Source organism: Oxyura jamaicensis, chromosome 24 (assembly GCF_011077185.1).
Source record: "Oxyura jamaicensis isolate SHBP4307 breed ruddy duck chromosome 24, BPBGC_Ojam_1.0, whole genome shotgun sequence".
NCBI lineage: Eukaryota > Metazoa > Chordata > Aves > Anseriformes > Anatidae > Oxyura > Oxyura jamaicensis.
The window spans coordinates 7,142,795-7,160,943 of NC_048916.1; the positions used below are offsets into that span (position 1 = coordinate 7,142,795).

Here is an 18,149-nt window from a genome sequence, read left to right on the forward strand (position 1 = left end):
TGAAGCAAATCTTGTTGCCGCTGGCGTCCGTGTGGATTTTGTCATTGCTCTGGTGGGAGCTGGGCCGGGCTGGTAAGACGTCCACAGCCTCCAACTGGAGCTGGTGCGGTGCACAAACCGTGAGCCGCGGCAGCGAGGTGCCCGGCGCGTTCAGCGGTGCAGAGCCTGCCCGCTCTGCCCACACCCGGCACAGCTGCCCCAGCTCCCTCCCCGTCCTGGTGTGCCCGCTGGCTTCAGAGGGGCTTCGCGTGGACCTCCAAGGCGTGCAGACACGCCAGGGGCCTCAGTCTAATCTCACCCTTAGGCTTTACAAGGGAAAATGGCAGCTCCTGCTCTAAAGCTATTTATTCATTCACACTTAAGGCTACATTTCTTGCTGAATCAAAAGCTTTAGCAGTGAATCTTGGGCTTTTAAGTTGGATCCGTTTGATGAGGGCACAGTTGCAGTTTCCCTTTTGCTCTCCCACCCCAGCAGAGGACTTTCTGCTGGTGGCCAGCAAGGGACAGGTGAGCAGACAGCGGGCCGTTGGCTGGCGGCAGGTGCTCAGGTGGACCCGGTTTCACTGTAAGGACCCACGCTAAATTACACGAGTGCCCAGGCCAGCAAGGAAATGTGGCCCTGTGTTAAGCCTCAGAGTGTGCCCGGGGGCTTAAGGTCTAACGTGAGCTGTGCATGAATCCCAGTGACTTTGAAAAGGATCTGTTTGACAACTACTTCTATTAGAAGTGAATCCAGAACATTGCCAGAGGCTTGCAGAGATTCCAGGCAGCCGTGAGAAGCTGGGAGGTGGCTGCAATGTGCGGCTGGTCACAGGCGTGCCGCGGTCGATGCTCGCCCCCAGCCCTGCAGGGAGCTGCTGTGCTCTGCACCACCGCACCCTGGCCTCCTCGACCAGAGGAGCACTATGACTGTGGCCTTCGGAGGATTTCTGTGCTGTTTTTTTGAAGGTGTTTTGGTTTTGAATTGTAGCTTCAGGCTAAGTTTCTCTGCGCTGAAACCAGCAGCACCAGCACCTCCAAGCTGTGGAGGTATTTCATGTCAGGAGAGACCTTTTTATTTTCTGAGAATCAGCAAATCAGCAGTTGGTGTGGTGGTTTTTTTTTTGGCACCAGGAGCAGGATTAGTGTTCCTGCAGGACAAACAGCAGAAATGGTGTTTGTTTTTTTTGTTTGTTTGTTTGTTTGTTTAATCGAGTCAGTGTATTGGTAAATTGGGGTGTGCAAGCGCTCAGTAGGTAGTGCTCAACAAACCAGTCCTCTGCCTGTCTGTACTTAGCTCCGCTCCATATATCCCAGTTTGGTGTGGGAGAAAAGGGGACTGCTGGCACCTCCAGGTGCCCCGAGGCTGCCTGTGCCCCCCTTGGTGCTGTGGGAGCACGGGAGCAGGGATGCAGCCTTATGATGGCACGGGGGGGAGCAGGGATGCCGCCTTATGATGGCACAGGGGGAAACCTCTTGCTCCATTCCGAGGGCTGCCAAGCTTGCTGGCACGCAGGGAGAGCAGGCAGGCACAGCGTGGGGCAGGGGCCCAGAGGGGCAGCCCCGATGGTGTGTGCAGCTCTCGTGGAGCAGCTCCAGTGACCTGGACAGCAACAGAGGCTGCCTGCCCTGTGCAAACAGCAACAGAGCGAGTGCCACGTTAATATTAATGAGTCGTGAGTGGGTATCGGTGTGGAATCAGCAGACAGTCATGTTTAACTAAAATGAAGAGTACGTCTCTGCAGCAATCTGACATTTTTGCCATATGCATAGGAGATAAGATATTTGTGGTGTTGTACGTAGGTCTGCAATGTATGAAAGGACGTTTTTATATTCAGATGACTCAAGATGTGATCTTATAAAAGGCCAATATGTAAAACATATGCTGCTTACAAAGTGTGAGCAGAAAAGCAACAGGTTTTTATTCTGTGTGGGAAAGTAAACATGATAATCTTCCTTCTCGTATTATTTCAGTAGCAGCATATCAGTACAGGCTGTAGTACAAGGCCATGCTGCAGCAGGGAAACGGAGATCTCTGAAAAATGACTGCTCCAAAAAACAGTGGGGGGCTATGTGCCTCTTTCTTTCCACAATACCCTTTGCATTTTTGATGAATTAATGTAGAACAGGTGATGGCTTTTGGTTTTTTTTATCATTTTTTTTTAAATTTGGCCAAGTAAAAGTAAGAATACATATTTCTTTTGAAAACAAATTGGTTCTGCTGGTTTGATCGAATTGACCAGCACTCATTCTCTAGTACTGTAACACTGTACTGTGGGTGTTCCTCCCCATCAATTAGAGCATGAACCTGCTGCTATGGGCTCCATCCTAAAAAGACAAATGCACAAAATGGTTTAATGAACACGTAATGCTCATGTTAAATCAACGTGACTCCTCATACGCTTCTAGTAAACCTTGAACACTGCTTAGCAAGCTTTTAACCTATTCATTCACACTGCCAAGGGAGTAATGGAAATATCAGATGTCATAAATGGCATTGAAAAGGGAAAAAAAAAAGAAGGAAAAAATAAGCAGGAAACAAGAAACAGGCATGAGTGTGTGAAGGTGCAGCCCCGTTTCTTCATTCTGCACGTGCAGGCAGCTTTCACAGCAATGCATGATCAGCAGTTCGGATGTTGCTGAGGCCATTTGGAGATGGACGAGGTAGGGATGGTTACCACGAATGCTGAAGCTCTGTCTGTAACTTGCTGCCTCAGCAAGTCTGCAGTGTTCCACTTGCCTTCTCAGATGGTTAATACCAATTCAGAAACGCAGCAACAGAGACGATGCCAGAGCAGCGTGAAGTTGAGGTGCTCAGCATGGGCCAGCTGCTCTCCAGTGCAGTGGTTTCGCCTGTCAGATGCATTGAGCCTGGGCTGTGCATGCAGCTGGGTAGTTAACTTACCCCTTGAGCAGTATATCGTGATTCTGTTATAAAACAGAATATTTTTTAAATGCTTTTGCTTTAATTTTAATGTTCTGAAGTGTTGCTGAACAGTGTTGCTTGCAGAGAAAAGTTCAGGTCCCTCTCCCAGCATACATTCCTTTTATATGCAAGTTTTCTTGGACCACAGTCCAAGAAACATGTGAGCAGTAATACCTTCTCCATAAACCTGACCCACAGGTCAGTTTAGGTCATACAAGAAACTTTTCATGTTCCCTAGTCTCATGAGTATGTTGTGAAAACCGCAAATATTACAGGCTAAGCATTTTCAAAGTGATTATTAAAAGCTAATCCAGCTGTCATATCAATACCTTCTATCCTGACCTGAAGCACCTAAGAGTTATTTAAAAATTGAACTGTCACCTGCTTGCTCACAAACCAAGTGGCTCGCACAGCTCCTTTGCACACCGATACTGCCCACTTGGTAGTTTTATAAAGCAAACCAGTGTTCACCTTGGAACTGAAGACAGATTTGTTACCTGAATTACAGCGCATTAGCTGGAGAGGGGTAAAAGATGCCAAAGTGTCTGATACCCAGTAGACTGTGCTATTGATGTGCAACTTTCATTCTGTTTCTGAATGGACATGTTGCACAAAGGACTTTCTCATTAAATACCCCCAAACAAAACATGTATATGTGATTACCGTATCAAGAAAATAATAGCATTTTATTTTGCCAACTTACAAGACGCTGGTTCACCTAGCATCTTGACATGCCCAACTTACGTCTCACATAAAAGAAAGACTGTATGACAATATCATCCTTCAACGTAACTGTTTTTATTGTGTGTGAAAGACTGCATCTAAAACCAGAGGAAGAGGAGTATCAAACAGCGTATTTTAACTAGTACGTACAAACAAAGAAGCTGCTGAGAGTTGAGTAGTAGATTTTTTGCTCAAACAGAAAAGAAGCAGTAACTCAGACTTCCATCTGCATTTTATCAACTGCTAAGAAACAGGGTAACATAAGGGTGCAGCTTCTCAAAAGACTGGCAAACAGAAAAGAAACAGGAGATACATCTAGTATGTGCTATGGGATGGCTTGGTAAGATGAGAAATCAGCTGGCAGTTTTATCACTTTCTCCATTCTCTATTAGTTTCCTTTTCTTTTCATCCGTTTTCCTCTTGAAGATGCTATCTCTGTAGAACTGAAGTTCTTTGATGCTTTCCCTGATGTCATCAAGTGCTCTGAAAGAGAATTAAGGAGGATTTCAAAATGCCTGCACACATCTTCAACTACATCTGGATTCTAATGCTTCTAAAAAATTCCAGTCTGTGAGAAATAAAACTCTGATATGCATGGATCACAAATCTGTCAGAAATAAAAACAACCCTCGCTACTCTTGGGTATGTGGCAAGCAATAAAAGTCCACCAGCACTGACGTGCCAGGGAGTAAAGTACAGCTTCTTAGTTTATGTCACTGCGTGACATACAAGCTCTTGAAAGGCAACAGGTTCTACAGCTTCAACTATTAAAAACAATTCACTATTAATCTGAGACAACAAAGACACAAGGACTCAGGAGAACTGTTTGTTGCTCCTGCTTTGGCCAGTCATCTGCTTTCTACATGAGAAGGGTGACTGACTTGTTTTGACTCAGTACTTTCTGTTACCATGCTCTGTCTGCTTGGACTGTAAGGTCTGTGCAGAAGTAGTAATCTTACTGCACGTTTTCACATGTGCAGCACGCCTACCTGTGATTTCCACCGAGATCTCTACAAGTCATTCCTTCTCTTTTTATACCAGAACCTCCTCTCCTGCCTAACAAGGCCATGTCAGAACAAAGAGGTAAAGATGCAGTTACTTCCTTCCACTGTCATTTAGGAAAGTCATAGCCAGAAGTACCAAGTAATGCCTACAAAAAGTCCAGTGTAGACATTTCAATGCATAGGTGTGTTGCTCTTTTTTCCACATTCAGTCTGAGCAGATCAAAGAGCAAAATGGATGCACTTACTGTGCATATGGACTTACCAAAGCCTATGGATCCCAAGGGATTTGTGAGACCCACCATCTCCTCTATACAGAATAACTTACAATCTTAGAAAATGTGGCTTTCTAGAAATTGTTAATACTACATAGCATCTTTTCTTCCAAAACCTCAAAGCAAGTTCAACTTTTAAGGATGTCTCAGATGCCGGCAGGAGCATAACTCAAAATAAAATCCTTTCACAGAAAGCAGAACAAGCTCTCTGACATACTACAAGCTCGGGAAATAGCCAGGACCAGAACTCTTATCTCCCCATGTGCAGTCTTCCAATTTTAGTTTGTCTATGAACAACTTTGGCAAATTCGAGGACAGAAAAAAACACTGTTCAGCAAGCTTTTTCACGTGATTTCTCACTGTGATGTCTAAAAAGTGATAGAGGTATCTACATTGCCAAACAAGCATCTTGGCTTGAATAGTAAACAAAGTGAATCAGAACAGATAAGGAAATTTCTGATTCTGTGTATGTTTACAACTCCTTCCCTTACAGTAACCAGGCTTCTGACTGGAGAATACAAACTATATGACAGGGAGCAGAATCATACAACCTCTGCTGTCTTCTGCATTAGAACAAACATGCCTGGAATCAAAGGAAGCCCGCAGTGCCAGATTCTGCTCATGAGGAGCATGTTTCCTGCATGACAAGCTCTACTTTGTTATAACAAAGAACCTCACCTGTGAGAAGCTGCCTTCTTTGGTGCAAATTCGTATTCTTCTGGATACCAGCGTCTGTAAGCAGAAAAAAAAAAAAAAAGCCATTTAAAAGGGAAATTGGGATTCAGTAACATGTCCAGTGGCTGCTGTGGGTTTGTTACAATTGGTGAAAGAAGTTCAGTTTCACTGGCTTATGGAGAAGCCACAACCCTGTGAATCAAAGTGCTGCAAATGGCAGAGTACATCACTCCCTGAGTACTTTATGGTTCATTCTGTCCATCAGCCTGAACAGAAGAGATGAAAGAATGAGACGGCTGCATACAGCCATCTCCCAGCAGCCTTTAACCTTGTTTTAGAAGTGCGCGCGTTAGTGCCACTTAACAGGCTTCCCTAGATTATCTTTCACACAACTATTCAATTTGGGGAATATTTACCTGCAAAGTTCTTTGACAGTGCTCACATCAATGATCCTGTAATGAAGATGCCTCATGAACTGAGGCATGTATTTGTCAAGAAATTTCTTATCTGCATGAACAGAGTTACCTACAAAGACACAAAACAAGATGTTTCTTCAAAGACATTGCAAAGCTACTATGAACATCTAAACTACAAACAGGCTATGCAAGCTTGGAAAAGATCATAGGGTATGAAAAGCTATTCACAAGCAGCTCATATAACTCATTTTCTAGCAAATATGATTGTAAAGGTTTGTCAGATTTTCATTTCAGGATCACACACGGTTTAAATACATAATCCTTGTATTAATTCTTCAGTTACAACAATTTCTGTCACACAGATAAGTATCATAGATTCATAAAAGCATCAGGTTTTTTGCCAAGTGAAAACAGGCATCAGTATTAATTTCATTTAGCCATAATCCTCAAACCGTATGTGAATGTCCTGAATTTAGTTCCAGGTAACAGGATATTTGGCAGATTCGCATTTGGTGCCTCATTTGATACGCACAGTGAAGAAAAGACACTTTGGTTTACTGTTCAGATTTTACGGTCACAGATTGCTGTCGGCAGTTAAGTTGCCCTTCGCAATTGTAACTGTACAATGAAACATTAATGCTAAAAAGAACCTACGTTTCCTGCAGTAACAACGTGCAATATTTGCTTTAGGGAATCAGCAGAATAGATAATGCCTTTCTCTACTGGCAGATTTTGACTCGCATGTTAGATCTCTGCACAGAAAACTAAAGCATCCCTGCCACGTATACCAACTGGCCTTTCAGCATCCAGCTGGGAACTGCAGGAGGGATGACATTATTATTATTATTAAGAAAGAACATGTTTTACCTGCAAGAGGACAGAGACCGGGAGGTGTTTGTTGTCGTACAAAGGACAGAAACTCATATTCTGCCTGCTGCAATGAAATTTTACTCTCCTTCACAGCCTTAGTAAGGCCAGACTGCAAGAAAGAGCCATTCGTCATAAATTATATATATACTACCATCAAAGATATTTCTAGAAATGCTCAACAGCATTTCTAGATCAACCAGTAAAGTACTGCTTGCTCCCCAGCACGCCCAGAAGTACTACGAGTACAAATTCACTTTGTATTTTAAGGTATTCTGGGAAACCCAATCGCCTTTATACCTCCATAAGCAGGCCTTGCTGACTTTCAGAGCACCATTCATGAGACATAAACCATCCCAAGCAGAACAGTCCTAAGGACACTGACTCTCCTGTGATCTTCCTCTCTGTTGCTATACTTTATAGGGTGTTACTCTCAATTACTGACACATTATGCAAGCCTCGTTTATACACCTGCCTGTACATGATCCAGATTATTATATTTCTGTTTAACGAGAGGCATTTGCCTCCCCAGCACAGAGTAGCATGTATAAACAAACAGAAATAATCAGAATTCTGGCTGAAGTGTTTATCAAGATAACTATAAATCAGAAAAGCTTCATCCTTCTTTTTTTTCAACAGTTAAATGTCAGATCTGCTCTAAGTGTTCTCAGTGATTTTTTTCCATCTGGCTATGCTATATATTTCCATGACTGTGCTGCAAAAATCTACTTGACAGATCCAAGTGGTGGTTAAAAAATTCATTATGTGGCTGCATTTTCATCTATATTCTAATTGCTTCTCTTTTCTTAGTCAATTAAAAATAAGTAGCTCCTCAGGAGCAGTGATAACGAATGCTACCATCTTCAATTCACTTGTGAACTGAAGTTGAGTTTGTGTCCTCAGCTGCAGAAGGGGAAAAGCTCCCATCACAGTAAATTAATATTCATTTTCCAAACTCTTACTAATCCTTCCCAGGGAGAGTAAGATGCTAAAAGGGGGGAGGGAGGAGGGGTTGTGAGTGTCTTAAAACTTCAGCACTTAATTGAAAACTACCTTGAATTTAAATTTGTAATCAGGGATTGGAAAATCCATTCACTTTCTTGCTACAGGCAAGGAGGAAGCTTTCCTTGGTGACTAAGAACTAAAATTAATCTATTCTTACAAAAGTTAAGTTCTCAGTTGAAAAAAAATAAGCTAGGCTTACAGTGCTGAGGGGGACAGGCAAAAATATCAATACAGTGTTTACAGTAAATAGGTCTGTTTAATTCTACTAGGACCTTAATTTGCAGCGATAAGTTTCCATTTTGCCAGCTGGACTATTCTACACCAACCTCGTAGCTATTTTCAGTTGGGATTTTATACCATGTCTTCTTCTTCTGTATTGGAATCATTATTTGCATTATTTTACGCAACACAGAACATGCTTCAACATGAGGAGCTGTCAGAGGAGTCCAAGCAACCCAGCCCACTCCTGCACAGGGACTGGGACTCCTGCGGAGTCTGGCCATGGCAGAGCTCAGCACGCAGAGCAGGGAACTGAACCCAGCTTCTTAATCTCATGCCAAAAGGCACAACGCTGAGCATCCACTTTTGAACATGGGAATCAGTGGCACATATCGGGGTGCCAGGTCCTATTCCAAGGCCCACCAAGGCTTGTCTCACAGCCTGCAGCTTTCCTGTGTGCTGTTGTTGCTTAAGCCTTCTCTTGGATTCATTCACTAACTGTTGGCCTTCACTGATGTGTTTGATTCTCAAGTCAGAAAATAGCTTTAAGCACTATTCAAACTTACTATAAGCCAAGCTACTAAGCACAGGCCACCTCGGGACAATCTGACAGTTCCAACAGAGGATGATGATTACAGCTACACAGATGTAATGTGCAGCTGTGCCATGGATGACTTGTGACACCTTGGGTAAAATGCTATACCTCGGCTCCTTGGTACAAGATGAGGATGATACTCACTGTCTCCCATGCGTTCTTTCCTCTGACTGCAAAACTGTTCAGCACAGTTGTTGTCCCTTTTTAGATGACTGTACTGCAACTAGTAACTCTGAGTTACATCATTGTTATAATGAAGTGGTACTCATAGTGTGAGGGCACTGTACGGGTTGGTTACCTTCCCGTGGTGCTCCTTGCACCACTCGGACATGCCATCCAGAAGCTCGTCTGGCTGGTTGATGATCAGGTTGGGGCCCTGCAGGGAGGGAAAGCACAGGTAATCAAATCTTTCTGACGGGATCGTTCAGAAGTTTGGGAGCCGGGAGCCGTGCCCAGGGCGGCGCTGCCCTCACAGCAGCCTCACGGCCTGAGGGGCTGCGCTCGGGCCTGGCGCTGCGGGCAGCGGGCGGGGGGGGCCCGGCCCGGTGCCTCCGGGCCGAAGGGCTCCGTGAGGCCGGTCGCGGCTCCGCGCTCACCTCGGCCAGGACGTTGAGGTCGCAGTCGGTGATGAGGCAGGCCATCTCCAGGATCTGGTCCTTCTCCACGTCCAGCCCCGTCATCTGCCACACAGGGGAGCGGCACCGTCACCGCGGCCGCCCGCCCCCCGCCGCCCCGCGCCCCCCGCCGCCGCCCCCCCGCGCCCCGCACCTCCAGGTCCACCCAGACCATGCGCTGCCCCATGCCGCCGCCGGCCATGGCCGCTGCCCGCCGCCGGCCCCGCCACAGCCGCCCGGCGCAGCTCCGCAGGCGACCGAGGCCACCGCGGCTGCCGCCGAGCATCGCCGGCCAGGCCGCAAAGCGCCGCCGCCGAACTACACTTCCCGGCAGGCCCGGCGGCGGCGGCCCCAGGGCGAGCGCGGGCGGCGAGCGCGAGCGCTGCTGGGAGGTGTAGTTCCAAGCGAGCCGGCCGCGCGGGGCGTGCCGGGAGCGGCGGGCGGGGCTGCGGCCCGGGCCGGGGGCGGCCGGGGGCTGGCGGTGTTCTGGGTTAAGGCCCGCCTCGTGCGGTCTCGCTTCCTACCCCCAGGAGAAGGAACGTGTTCAATGCGGCTGGTTACCGAGCGGCGCCCGCTAACCGGTCGTACTCCCAACTCCTGACCCCCGCAGCTTTTCTCAAACACATTTCACTCAAAGGCCAGAACGTACAAACGTGGGCGAACTGAGTGAATAAAGCCAGGCTGTACAAACATCCAAATGTGTATGGTTTATCCACAGGGAGACTTTTAATGATCTTCTCCAAAACAAGGGATATTCAAAAGGAATCGTTTATGTATCAAAACAGTTCAAAACACGCTTCAGATGCCACAAAGCATCATACCCCTCTGCTCTGCTTCAAGGGTGTGTGCCTACACCTGATGCAGAGACCGCCTCCTTCAGCTGCACTACAAAAATACACTCTTCGTTATAATACGAGCACCCAACAATAACTCTTAAACTGTGGCACATTTGTTTTCTTGCATAAAGCCCTGAGGTGTTGAATTAACACGTTTAAAATTATGATGCTAGTTTTGGAGCATTCTGCTACTAGTAGTTTTACAAATATTAAAGAGTAACTTTGATGGGTTTATTTTACGCATACTCAGTTAGAAACAGATTGAAGTTTCCCATAAAGTTCTTTAAAGCCTACTGAGTGCTTGCTAATGCCGTGACGGGCGCCATTTGCCTTCTCTGTAGTTCTCTCTTCTGTTATCGTAATCATGGCTCCAGCCTTCACGATTCCTGTCTTCATAGATGAAGTCATCTCTGCTCCCCCGGTAATGATGGTCAGATCCAGAGTCATGGCCTCTGTCTTCAAACCCGTAGTCATCCCTCTTGCCCCTGCAATAGTCAGGCCCACGGTCCCCAAAACGCTGTTCTCGGCCAAAATGCCTACTGTCCGAGTAATAGGGGTGGGAACCCATCCTGGTCTTGCGCAGTGCTGCGACGTCTGGGCGCCACTGCATCTGGGAGGCTGGCGAGTGATTAAACGAGTGCCCGTGCTGGTACCCGGACGCAGCAAAGCCGGGGTGATCATACTTCCCACCGTACTGAGACTGCTGCCGCATCGCACCGTGCATCTGGAAAACAGAAGAGAAAAAGGCTTGGTGGATTCGATGCCCTTTCCTTCTGGCAGAGCACTCAAACTAGTCTATGGCACGGGGTCCTGATAAATTGTAATTTCCTGTGTTGGCCTCTAAGTTCCACGTGAATCATGCTGCAAATACAAGGGAATATGAACCAACAACATGAGACTGACTGCAGACTTATGGAACGGCTGCTACTGAGTGCTTTATCTACAGCTGAACTTGTAAAGCTCCAAGTCTGCCCAGACGTCACACAGCTTGGTAGCAGGAACTGTCAATCTTTTGGAATGGTTATTTCAACACTCCAAAAATACGTTATTGTGACTTAATACAATCATTACAGGAAACATCCAAGTACTCAGAATTAGAGCCAACTCTTTCACGTTATCCATCATCTGTGAGTGACTGCAGGTTTAGACACTATTAACAGCACAGCTTACCACTCCTTGTCTCTGAAGGTTATCAGGAGACGGCAGAGACCTCTGCACAGATGAGAATCCTGCTGCTGTCATATTATCTGGACTCTTATCGTATCTGCAGAAAAAGGGATTAGGAATTTTAGTCTTAAATGTTTCTAACATAGACTACTGCCAGTCTAAGGGGCACTTGCAGCCAAGTCACACTGCTACAATTGTGCTGAAAAAAAAAAAAAAAAAAAAAAAAAAAAAACTGGACAAGCATTACCCTGAACTTACTACTGCTGTGACAAAGTAGTGAGGACACATTTGCACTGTGCATTTGGCAGAGCTCTCTCCACTTCACATCACCGAATCTTTTCCATACTCATAGGAAAACAGTTTTTAAACAGGAACGTGACTTGGGCCAGTAGCTCTGGCAAGGAGATCTTTTGGAAAATCACTTTCAAGATGACGCTCTTCTTTTTGCATTAGGTTTTCAGGTACTGAGAATGCAGGGTACTGAAGGTAATAATAATGCAAGTACTAATTCCATAGGGAAGAGAAAGTAAATTGTGCTTGGAATGAGAACTAGGAAAGCTGAGTGTGTCAGTACTGTTTTTTAACTTGAACTACACACGTGTACCTACAGTGCGGACTCTTACCTGCTGGAAGCTGGATGTACTGTGCCAGATGGGCTCGTATTGGCAGTTCCATGTGGTAAAGAAGATGAATTACCATCTTGAGATGCATGACTGCTCCCTGAAGAGAAACAAACATTTCATGAGACCGCCAAACATCAGTTAGATTAACTTGGATATGAAATGAACTTGTAAGATGCTAACAATTTCTGCATGCTTAATTAGCTCTCAAGTTCACCAGTGATCTGCAAAAGCGCACAATCTGGTTTCCAAAACAAGATACTGCATCTGTCTTAATGCCCAGTTGGGAAAGACGCAATCAGGCTTGCAATATTCCGGCCAACATGCCCCACTTAACTGAAGTCAGATACAACTTTCACTGCTGGTATAATTTAGAAGGGCTTTCAAGGGTACAGAACAAATAATTGAACAAAACAGAAGACAAGACTCAGCCCGGGGTTTCTATGTCCCCTTGAGTGGCAGGTAGGTCCCTGGTCAAAACCCAAGGCCAGAGGCACATGCCTGTATGACAACACCGTTCTACAAAGTCATCAGCTAGTAGGTGAGAGGCAGTTTGATGAGAAGCACGTGCAACAACCATCACTGAGCAACTCAGTGCACCTCTGTCAGGTTTGGGGAGGAGGCGGGAGGTGGCAGTTCTGCTTCCCATTTGGGGACTGTGTTATTTAGTGTTTTTCTGGGTACCTGATCGGAACTGAATTTTGATGGGCCTCCCATACAGCTTGATCCCGTTGAGCAGGCTCATTCCGTACGGGACGGATTCTTCATGCTTGAAGTTCACAAACGCGAACTGTTTCTGCTTGCCATCCCTGTCCTTGGGGATTTTAACCTTAATTACCGGACCTGCCTGCGGATCAAGAAACGAGAGACCTTAAACGGGAGCGGAGCAGCTCCCGCAAAGGTTGTTGTTTTTTTAAAAAAGAAAAAGAAGAAAAAAAAAAAAAAAAAAAAGTTTTAAAGTTTTAAACCGGCCTCCGGGAGAAGGCCGCGCGGGGGCGCAGCGCGGCCGGGCCGCTCCTGCACAAGTTTGTCCGCCCGCGGCCGCCGTACGCCGCCCCCGCCCCGCCCCGCTATGGCGCCTCCAACCGCCCGCCCCGCCCCGCCGGGCCGAGCATAAAGCGGGCGGGCCGCGGCCACGGGCCCCGGCGGCACCTGGTGGAACAGCTCGAAGATCAGCTCCTCGGTCACGCGGGGGTCCAGGTTCCCCACGAACAGCGTCCGGTCCGCCTCGGCCGCCGCCGCTCCCATCGCGCGGCCGGGCCGCCCGCGCCCGCCTGGGCCGCCGCTCCCTGCTGCGCAGGCGCCGACGGCGCGGGGCCACGTCACGGGCGGGGGCGGGCGTCGGGCGGTGTCAACGGCCGCGGGGCGGTGTGACGGGAGGGGCGGGAGGGTGGGAGGCTGCGCGGCTGTGGCGTTGGGTGACCAAAAGCCCGTCCTTACAGCGCGGGGGCTGTACGAGGGCCGTGGTGGGAAGCTCGGAGCCCCCAGCGGCTCCCTCCCGCACGCCCTCGCCGTGGCGCCCTCGTTATCCCCAGGTTCTCAACGCCTCCCTCTCTTGCAGGGCCTGCTCCGGAGCCCAGCCGCGACCAGCGGGGTGAGGTAACTTCGTTGTGACTGCCGTGAGCTGTGCTGAAGCCCGGCCTCCAGGATAAGCACGTTTGTTTTGTGTAATAGTAATAAAAAGGAAGCAAGCACAGCGCTGAGTGGAGTGTTGAGTGTTCCATTGCTTCGTTCCCTGTTATTGCTGCAATACTCCGTCTGATGGCCTCCACCATCCCAAATACTGCCTCCCGTAATGGCGCAAACACAGGCAGGCTGCTTTGCATTCCTCCTCTAAACAGCTGTATTACACTTTAATGTGAAGATGGCGCTTCTGCTTTTATGTTTGAGCAGAGTTCTGGACACCCATCTCTCAGTTAAGGTACTTCTCCAGTGTTTTGCAAAATTGCTCCCCTTTCCCATGTTGTTTGATTACATGGTAAGTACAGTTCTCAACAACTGTAATTCCCTGGATATTTTGGAGCACGTTGGATGTAAAACAAGGATATTTTCCATCTGGAAAAGTTTTGAAAGGGGAAGTTCAACCCTCATTTTTCATTAGATTTCAATGTGTTATGGCATATCCTATTTTCTTGTTAATTAGGCCCTGTTCATTTTCTCCAGTTCATTACTTACTACCGCACCTAGAATTTATATTCATTTGGTTTAATCGTGTTCGCCTGGTTAAATTCTAAACAGTTACTCATTCAGAAAGGAAATTATTACCCTACTCTGCCAGGACTTCCACTTTGGCTTAATTTCCCTGGAGCCTCATTTACTTTCTTCTGTGTTTTTTTTCCTTACTGGGTCCCCATAGGTTTGGTTGGAAGTGTTTGACGGCTTTACCATCATCAGTTTTCTTCACTTGTGCTGGGCATCTTCAACTGGATGCTGCAGTCTTGCACGGTGTGCCGTATGCAGCTGGCTGAGCTCAGAGGGACCCACAGGCACGGTGATGAGCTCAGGCTGGCCTGTTGCAGTCTTGCATGGCCAAGGCCAAAAAAATGCACAACAGGGGAATGAGAATACAACTTCAGATTCTTTACAGGCATGTTATGATCCTGTTGTGGTTTTTGCCTTTACGTTTATTCCCATTTTGCTCTCCAATAAAACCCATGAAGGTATTTGCTTTCAGGGGCAAAAAATGTTTGTAAGCTTCCTATTTTCACTCTTAGTATACAGGAGCTTATGTTCCTGAATATTACGGAAACTTACCATTTCTGCTTACAGTTTTCACCTTTAGATTAGGCTCTAAGTAGTCTTCCTGTTCCACTAATAATCATTTTGAACAATGACTCCTACATTGCAAAGGAAAGAGCCCAAGAAATCAGTGTCAGTCTTGCAGGTGGCACACACAAGTCACAAGATACCAGACACCAATTCTCCCCAGCATCGCTTGCATCCTGGCCTGATACAGCTACTTGAGAAAGCAGTGTTCATGTCAGAGCAGCGGAGGCACAAAGAGCAGTTAGTTCTCAGATTGCTGCTGTTGCATGTGCACGATCTTATCACCTAGTCCCAGCTCACAGGCTGGAAAAGGGCATGCAGCGCCAGTCTGGGACCTGTGACTTTCTGCCTTGGAGGTCTGAAAGCTGGGGGTAATTCTGCCTATGGTAAAGAAAACATTCCCCTCTACTGAAGCTCTGAAATGTAACAGGGAAATGCAATGCAGAGACAGTAACTGATGGAATGCACCTTGGTTAATGCTCCATACCGGCTTGTGTTACAGGTTGCTGCTCTCTGGCTACAGATCCCCCTGAGCTCCCCTCCGGCTAGGCACAACCTCAGCTGTGTCGGACAGTCCATGAGCCCACAGCCAGCCTGTAGTCTGTCTGTCTGTCCTGTGTCTGTAGTGCAGCCTCTGTCCTCAGCGCTGATTGCAGATGTCAGCTGCGCCTTCTCTCTTGCCTGATTGCACTCATGCTCCTCAGGTTATTCAGCTGCCTCGCTGACTTCCCTGTGCAGATGACAATCTTTTTCAGTGCTGCAGTAATGGGGCTGTTCAATTGAAAGTGGATGCTTGAAAATTCTCCACGCCCTGCTATCCTACCAGAAAACAGGTACCCGTAATTACATCAAATGATAGAGAGATCAGTCAGACAAAGCCATTGCAGATGACAGTTCTTTCACTGGAGAGCCTAAAAGAATGGGTCACGCCAGCTAATACAATAACCGCACACCTTATCCCTATATGCAATTTTCATTAGGGCCATTGAACGTCTGTGACTGACACCTGTACAAAGAGGGAGAGAAGCAGATAGATAAAAATAACAGCTACAGTTACTACTGAATAAACTGAACTTCCGCGGGCTTTTGTGGTTCAGTTCTTTGGCTTCATATTCAGACATGGAGTGAGTTAGGGGTAAGTCACCCTGGCAAACGGAGGACGCAGAGCTCAACCTGGAGTGGGGAGGAAGAAGGGAAGACTGTGGAGTTGCAGAAGGCTGAGAGAGGGGGTCCTCCCCTTCATGTTTTCTCACAGATAATTCTGTATTATGTTAATAAATTTTGCAAGTCAAATACTGAAGTTTTGCTTGTTTTTCTCTGTTTTTGCTGCTGCTGTGTGCTCTGATTTCATGCCCTTGATGATCTTTTAGAAATACATTAACAAATGATCTGCCCGCCTCTTCATTCCAAGGTGAAACGACACACACTCCCTTCAGCCACCCTCCTTCCTCCCGTCCTTACAGGCAGGACGCTACGCCAGCCTTTCCTTTGCCTGCACCGGTCCCACCGCAGCTGCTCGAGCCAGTGCCACCGCACTTTTTGCCAGAGAGCGCACAAGGCAGGCAAGATAGCCCAGCCTTCTAGCTAAGGAAGACTTTCAATTACTCCTGGCAGGTTGCAACAGAAGGGTAATTGTAGCTACAAACTTCTCCATGAAGGGAATCATTGTGCTTTTTAAACAGACCATAAAAATCTCCAGCAATGCTGATGTTCGAACAGTTAAACAGCGATTAAAGACACCCGCACTACAAGACCTGGGCATGTTATTTCCAGAGAACATGTCAGCAGCTGCTGAATTCCTGCATTTACTGTGCCTCTGTGACAGTCGCAAAGGTCTTTATAGAAACAATTATGTTATATTCAGCGTTAAGTAGCCAGTGTCAGAGGTTCTGCGCTCTCCAGCACAGCAGACAGTCTGCATTGGTGCAAACGTTACACCACAGCCCTACAAATGTCACTGGGGCTTTTTATGAAGTTCTTACCAAGAAAGTGAAAGGAAAACCAGCAGAGAGGTGGACAAACCCCTCTACTTCTCCCCTGGTCTTGTGTCATAGGAAGCTTTTACAATACTTGCTACCCATGACTCATTTCAACCTTCAACTTCTTCATGTGCTAGTCCCAGTCCGAGTGTAGCATGTATTGTAGGTGGCACAGGGAACGATCCTCACTCAGCACTGGGTTGCCTTCCTTCCCCCCATTTACCTGTGCTCACTTGCTTCTCCAGGGACAGCTGCTCCAGGCGTCCTGTTCCTGCCAGCTCTGGGTGCCTCTGCTGCACTTGACTCCCTCACTCAGGACCGATATCCCTCCTTGTGCCTTCTGCTGCTTTCCTTTTTTTTCCCCATCATTTTGCTTCTCCCATACCACTTGTGATTGCAATCCCACCAGCAGCCCCTGAGCCACACAATCCCTTTAAAGATGACTGTAATTACTGACAATCCCTGGGATTACATTACACGTCCATGGGTTTACAGCAATTGACAGCAATAACGCGGTACGGTGCGAATCAGTATAGCTTGTGTTTGCAGCCCAACAGCTTTGTAAACAGTGTTAGAGCACCCAACACGTTTACTTCTTAATAGCAAACTCAAATTGGGGTGTTTGGTAATAAAAAGCGGTGAGGGAGTTTAAGGCCGGGCGACTCCCCAGCAGAGGACCGCCGAGCTTCCCGGTGCTGGGAGGAGGAGGAGGAATCGGTTCCCGTCCCGAACAGCGCCTGAAAACATTCCGGTGAGAACCGCTCTGCTGTGTCCCGCTGCCTTCGCTGCTCTCGTTTCCTGCAGGACGTCCCCGGAGCCCCGCGGTGCCGGGCGCTGCGGCGGGAGCGCTGCGCGGGGCCGGCCACGCAGCGGCAGCAGAGCCCCGCGCTCCCCCCGCAGCCTCGCGCAGCAGGGGCCGGGGTGATCGGAGGGCCTGGGGACCATTACGGGCTCGGGAGCTGTGTAATTGGCCTTTACTTCGTTAACGATCTGCTGCTAGGAACGAGGGGCGGGTGAGCCGCTGTCACCCTCCCGCTAACAAGCACCACCCCAGCTCCTGGCTTTGCTTCGTGCCCCAGCTTTCCGACCTGCCGGTGCAAAACCATCTGCCAAAGGTTTGAAGCAGAAAAGAATGCCAGCTTGAAAGATGAACACGTTAAATAGGCCTTCCTCAGAGAGCAAATGTACAGCAAGCACTGCCTGCTACTCCAGCACCGTGTCCCCCAGAAGCACTGGGCTGGAAGGTCTCCAAAGGGCCCCTCTTGGCCTTGAGGGCTTCTTTGCACTGGGATTTCAACCCCAAAGCGAACCACAAGCGCTCCCACCTTGCCATCAAAGCCAGGTCATGGTGCACTAGGACAAATCCTGGTGACACCATGGCTCTGTCCCTGTCACCTGGAATCTGAGCTCTGAAACAGGAACCGAGGGAAATGCACGGTGGGGTACCCATGGACCTTAGTTGTATGTCGTTGTCGTCGTGTCCCCC

General features: G+C 47.7%; 2 protein-coding genes and 1 long non-coding RNA gene across 3 annotated transcripts; 1 reads left to right on the forward strand and 2 right to left on the reverse strand.

Annotated features, from left to right (window-relative positions):
- Positions 1-3,679: 3,679 nt before the first annotated feature.
- REXO2 (RNA exonuclease 2) lies at positions 3,680-9,581 on the reverse strand. The gene is made up of 7 exons (XM_035346105.1): positions 9,450-9,581; positions 9,278-9,361; positions 8,980-9,057; positions 6,863-6,974; positions 5,996-6,104; positions 5,583-5,636; positions 3,680-4,111 (listed from the first exon to the last, which is right to left on the reverse strand). The coding sequence occupies exons 1-7, from the start codon at positions 9,579-9,581 to the stop codon at positions 3,982-3,984; spliced, it is 699 nt and encodes a 232-aa protein (XP_035201996.1). The 3' UTR covers positions 3,680-3,981.
- Positions 9,582-9,997: 416 nt separating this feature from the next.
- On the reverse strand, positions 9,998-13,241 carry RBM7 (RNA binding motif protein 7). The gene is made up of 5 exons (XM_035346104.1): positions 13,071-13,241; positions 12,603-12,765; positions 11,922-12,018; positions 11,302-11,395; positions 9,998-10,855 (listed from the first exon to the last, which is right to left on the reverse strand). Exons 1-5 carry the CDS (start codon positions 13,164-13,166, stop codon positions 10,436-10,438), a joined length of 870 nt encoding a protein of 289 aa, XP_035201995.1. The 5' UTR covers positions 13,167-13,241; the 3' UTR covers positions 9,998-10,435.
- On the forward strand, positions 12,986-13,890 carry LOC118177976. The gene is made up of 2 exons (XR_004756000.1): positions 12,986-13,118; positions 13,480-13,890. It is a non-coding gene; the product is annotated as an uncharacterized LOC118177976 (long non-coding RNA).
- The last annotated feature ends 4,259 nt before the right edge of the window (positions 13,891-18,149 follow it).

What these genes read in the sequence shown, in the direction of transcription:
- REXO2 (XM_035346105.1), bottom strand. Translation starts at nt 9,581, where the DNA reads ATGCTCGGCGGCAGCCGCGGTGGCCTCGGTCGCCTGCGGAGCTGCGCC. An exon ending in TGGTCTGGGTGGACCTGGAG is followed by an intron (nt 9,362 to 9,449) that starts GTGCGGGGCGCG and finishes CCTGTGTGGCAG; the next exon opens with ATGACGGGGCTGGACGTGGA. An exon ending in AAGAAGGCAGCTTCTCACAG is followed by an intron (nt 4,112 to 5,582) that starts GTGAGGTTCTTT and finishes ATTCTCTTTCAG; the next exon opens with AGCACTTGATGACATCAGGG.
- RBM7 (XM_035346104.1), bottom strand. Translation starts at nt 13,166, where the DNA reads ATGGGAGCGGCGGCGGCCGAGGCGGACCGGACGCTGTTCGTGGGGAAC. An exon ending in TCTTCGAGCTGTTCCACCAG is followed by an intron (nt 12,766 to 13,070) that starts GTGCCGCCGGGG and finishes CTTGATCCGCAG; the next exon opens with GCAGGTCCGGTAATTAAGGT. An exon ending in GTACATCCAGCTTCCAGCAG is followed by an intron (nt 11,396 to 11,921) that starts GTAAGAGTCCGC and finishes CTTTTTCTGCAG; the next exon opens with ATACGATAAGAGTCCAGATA.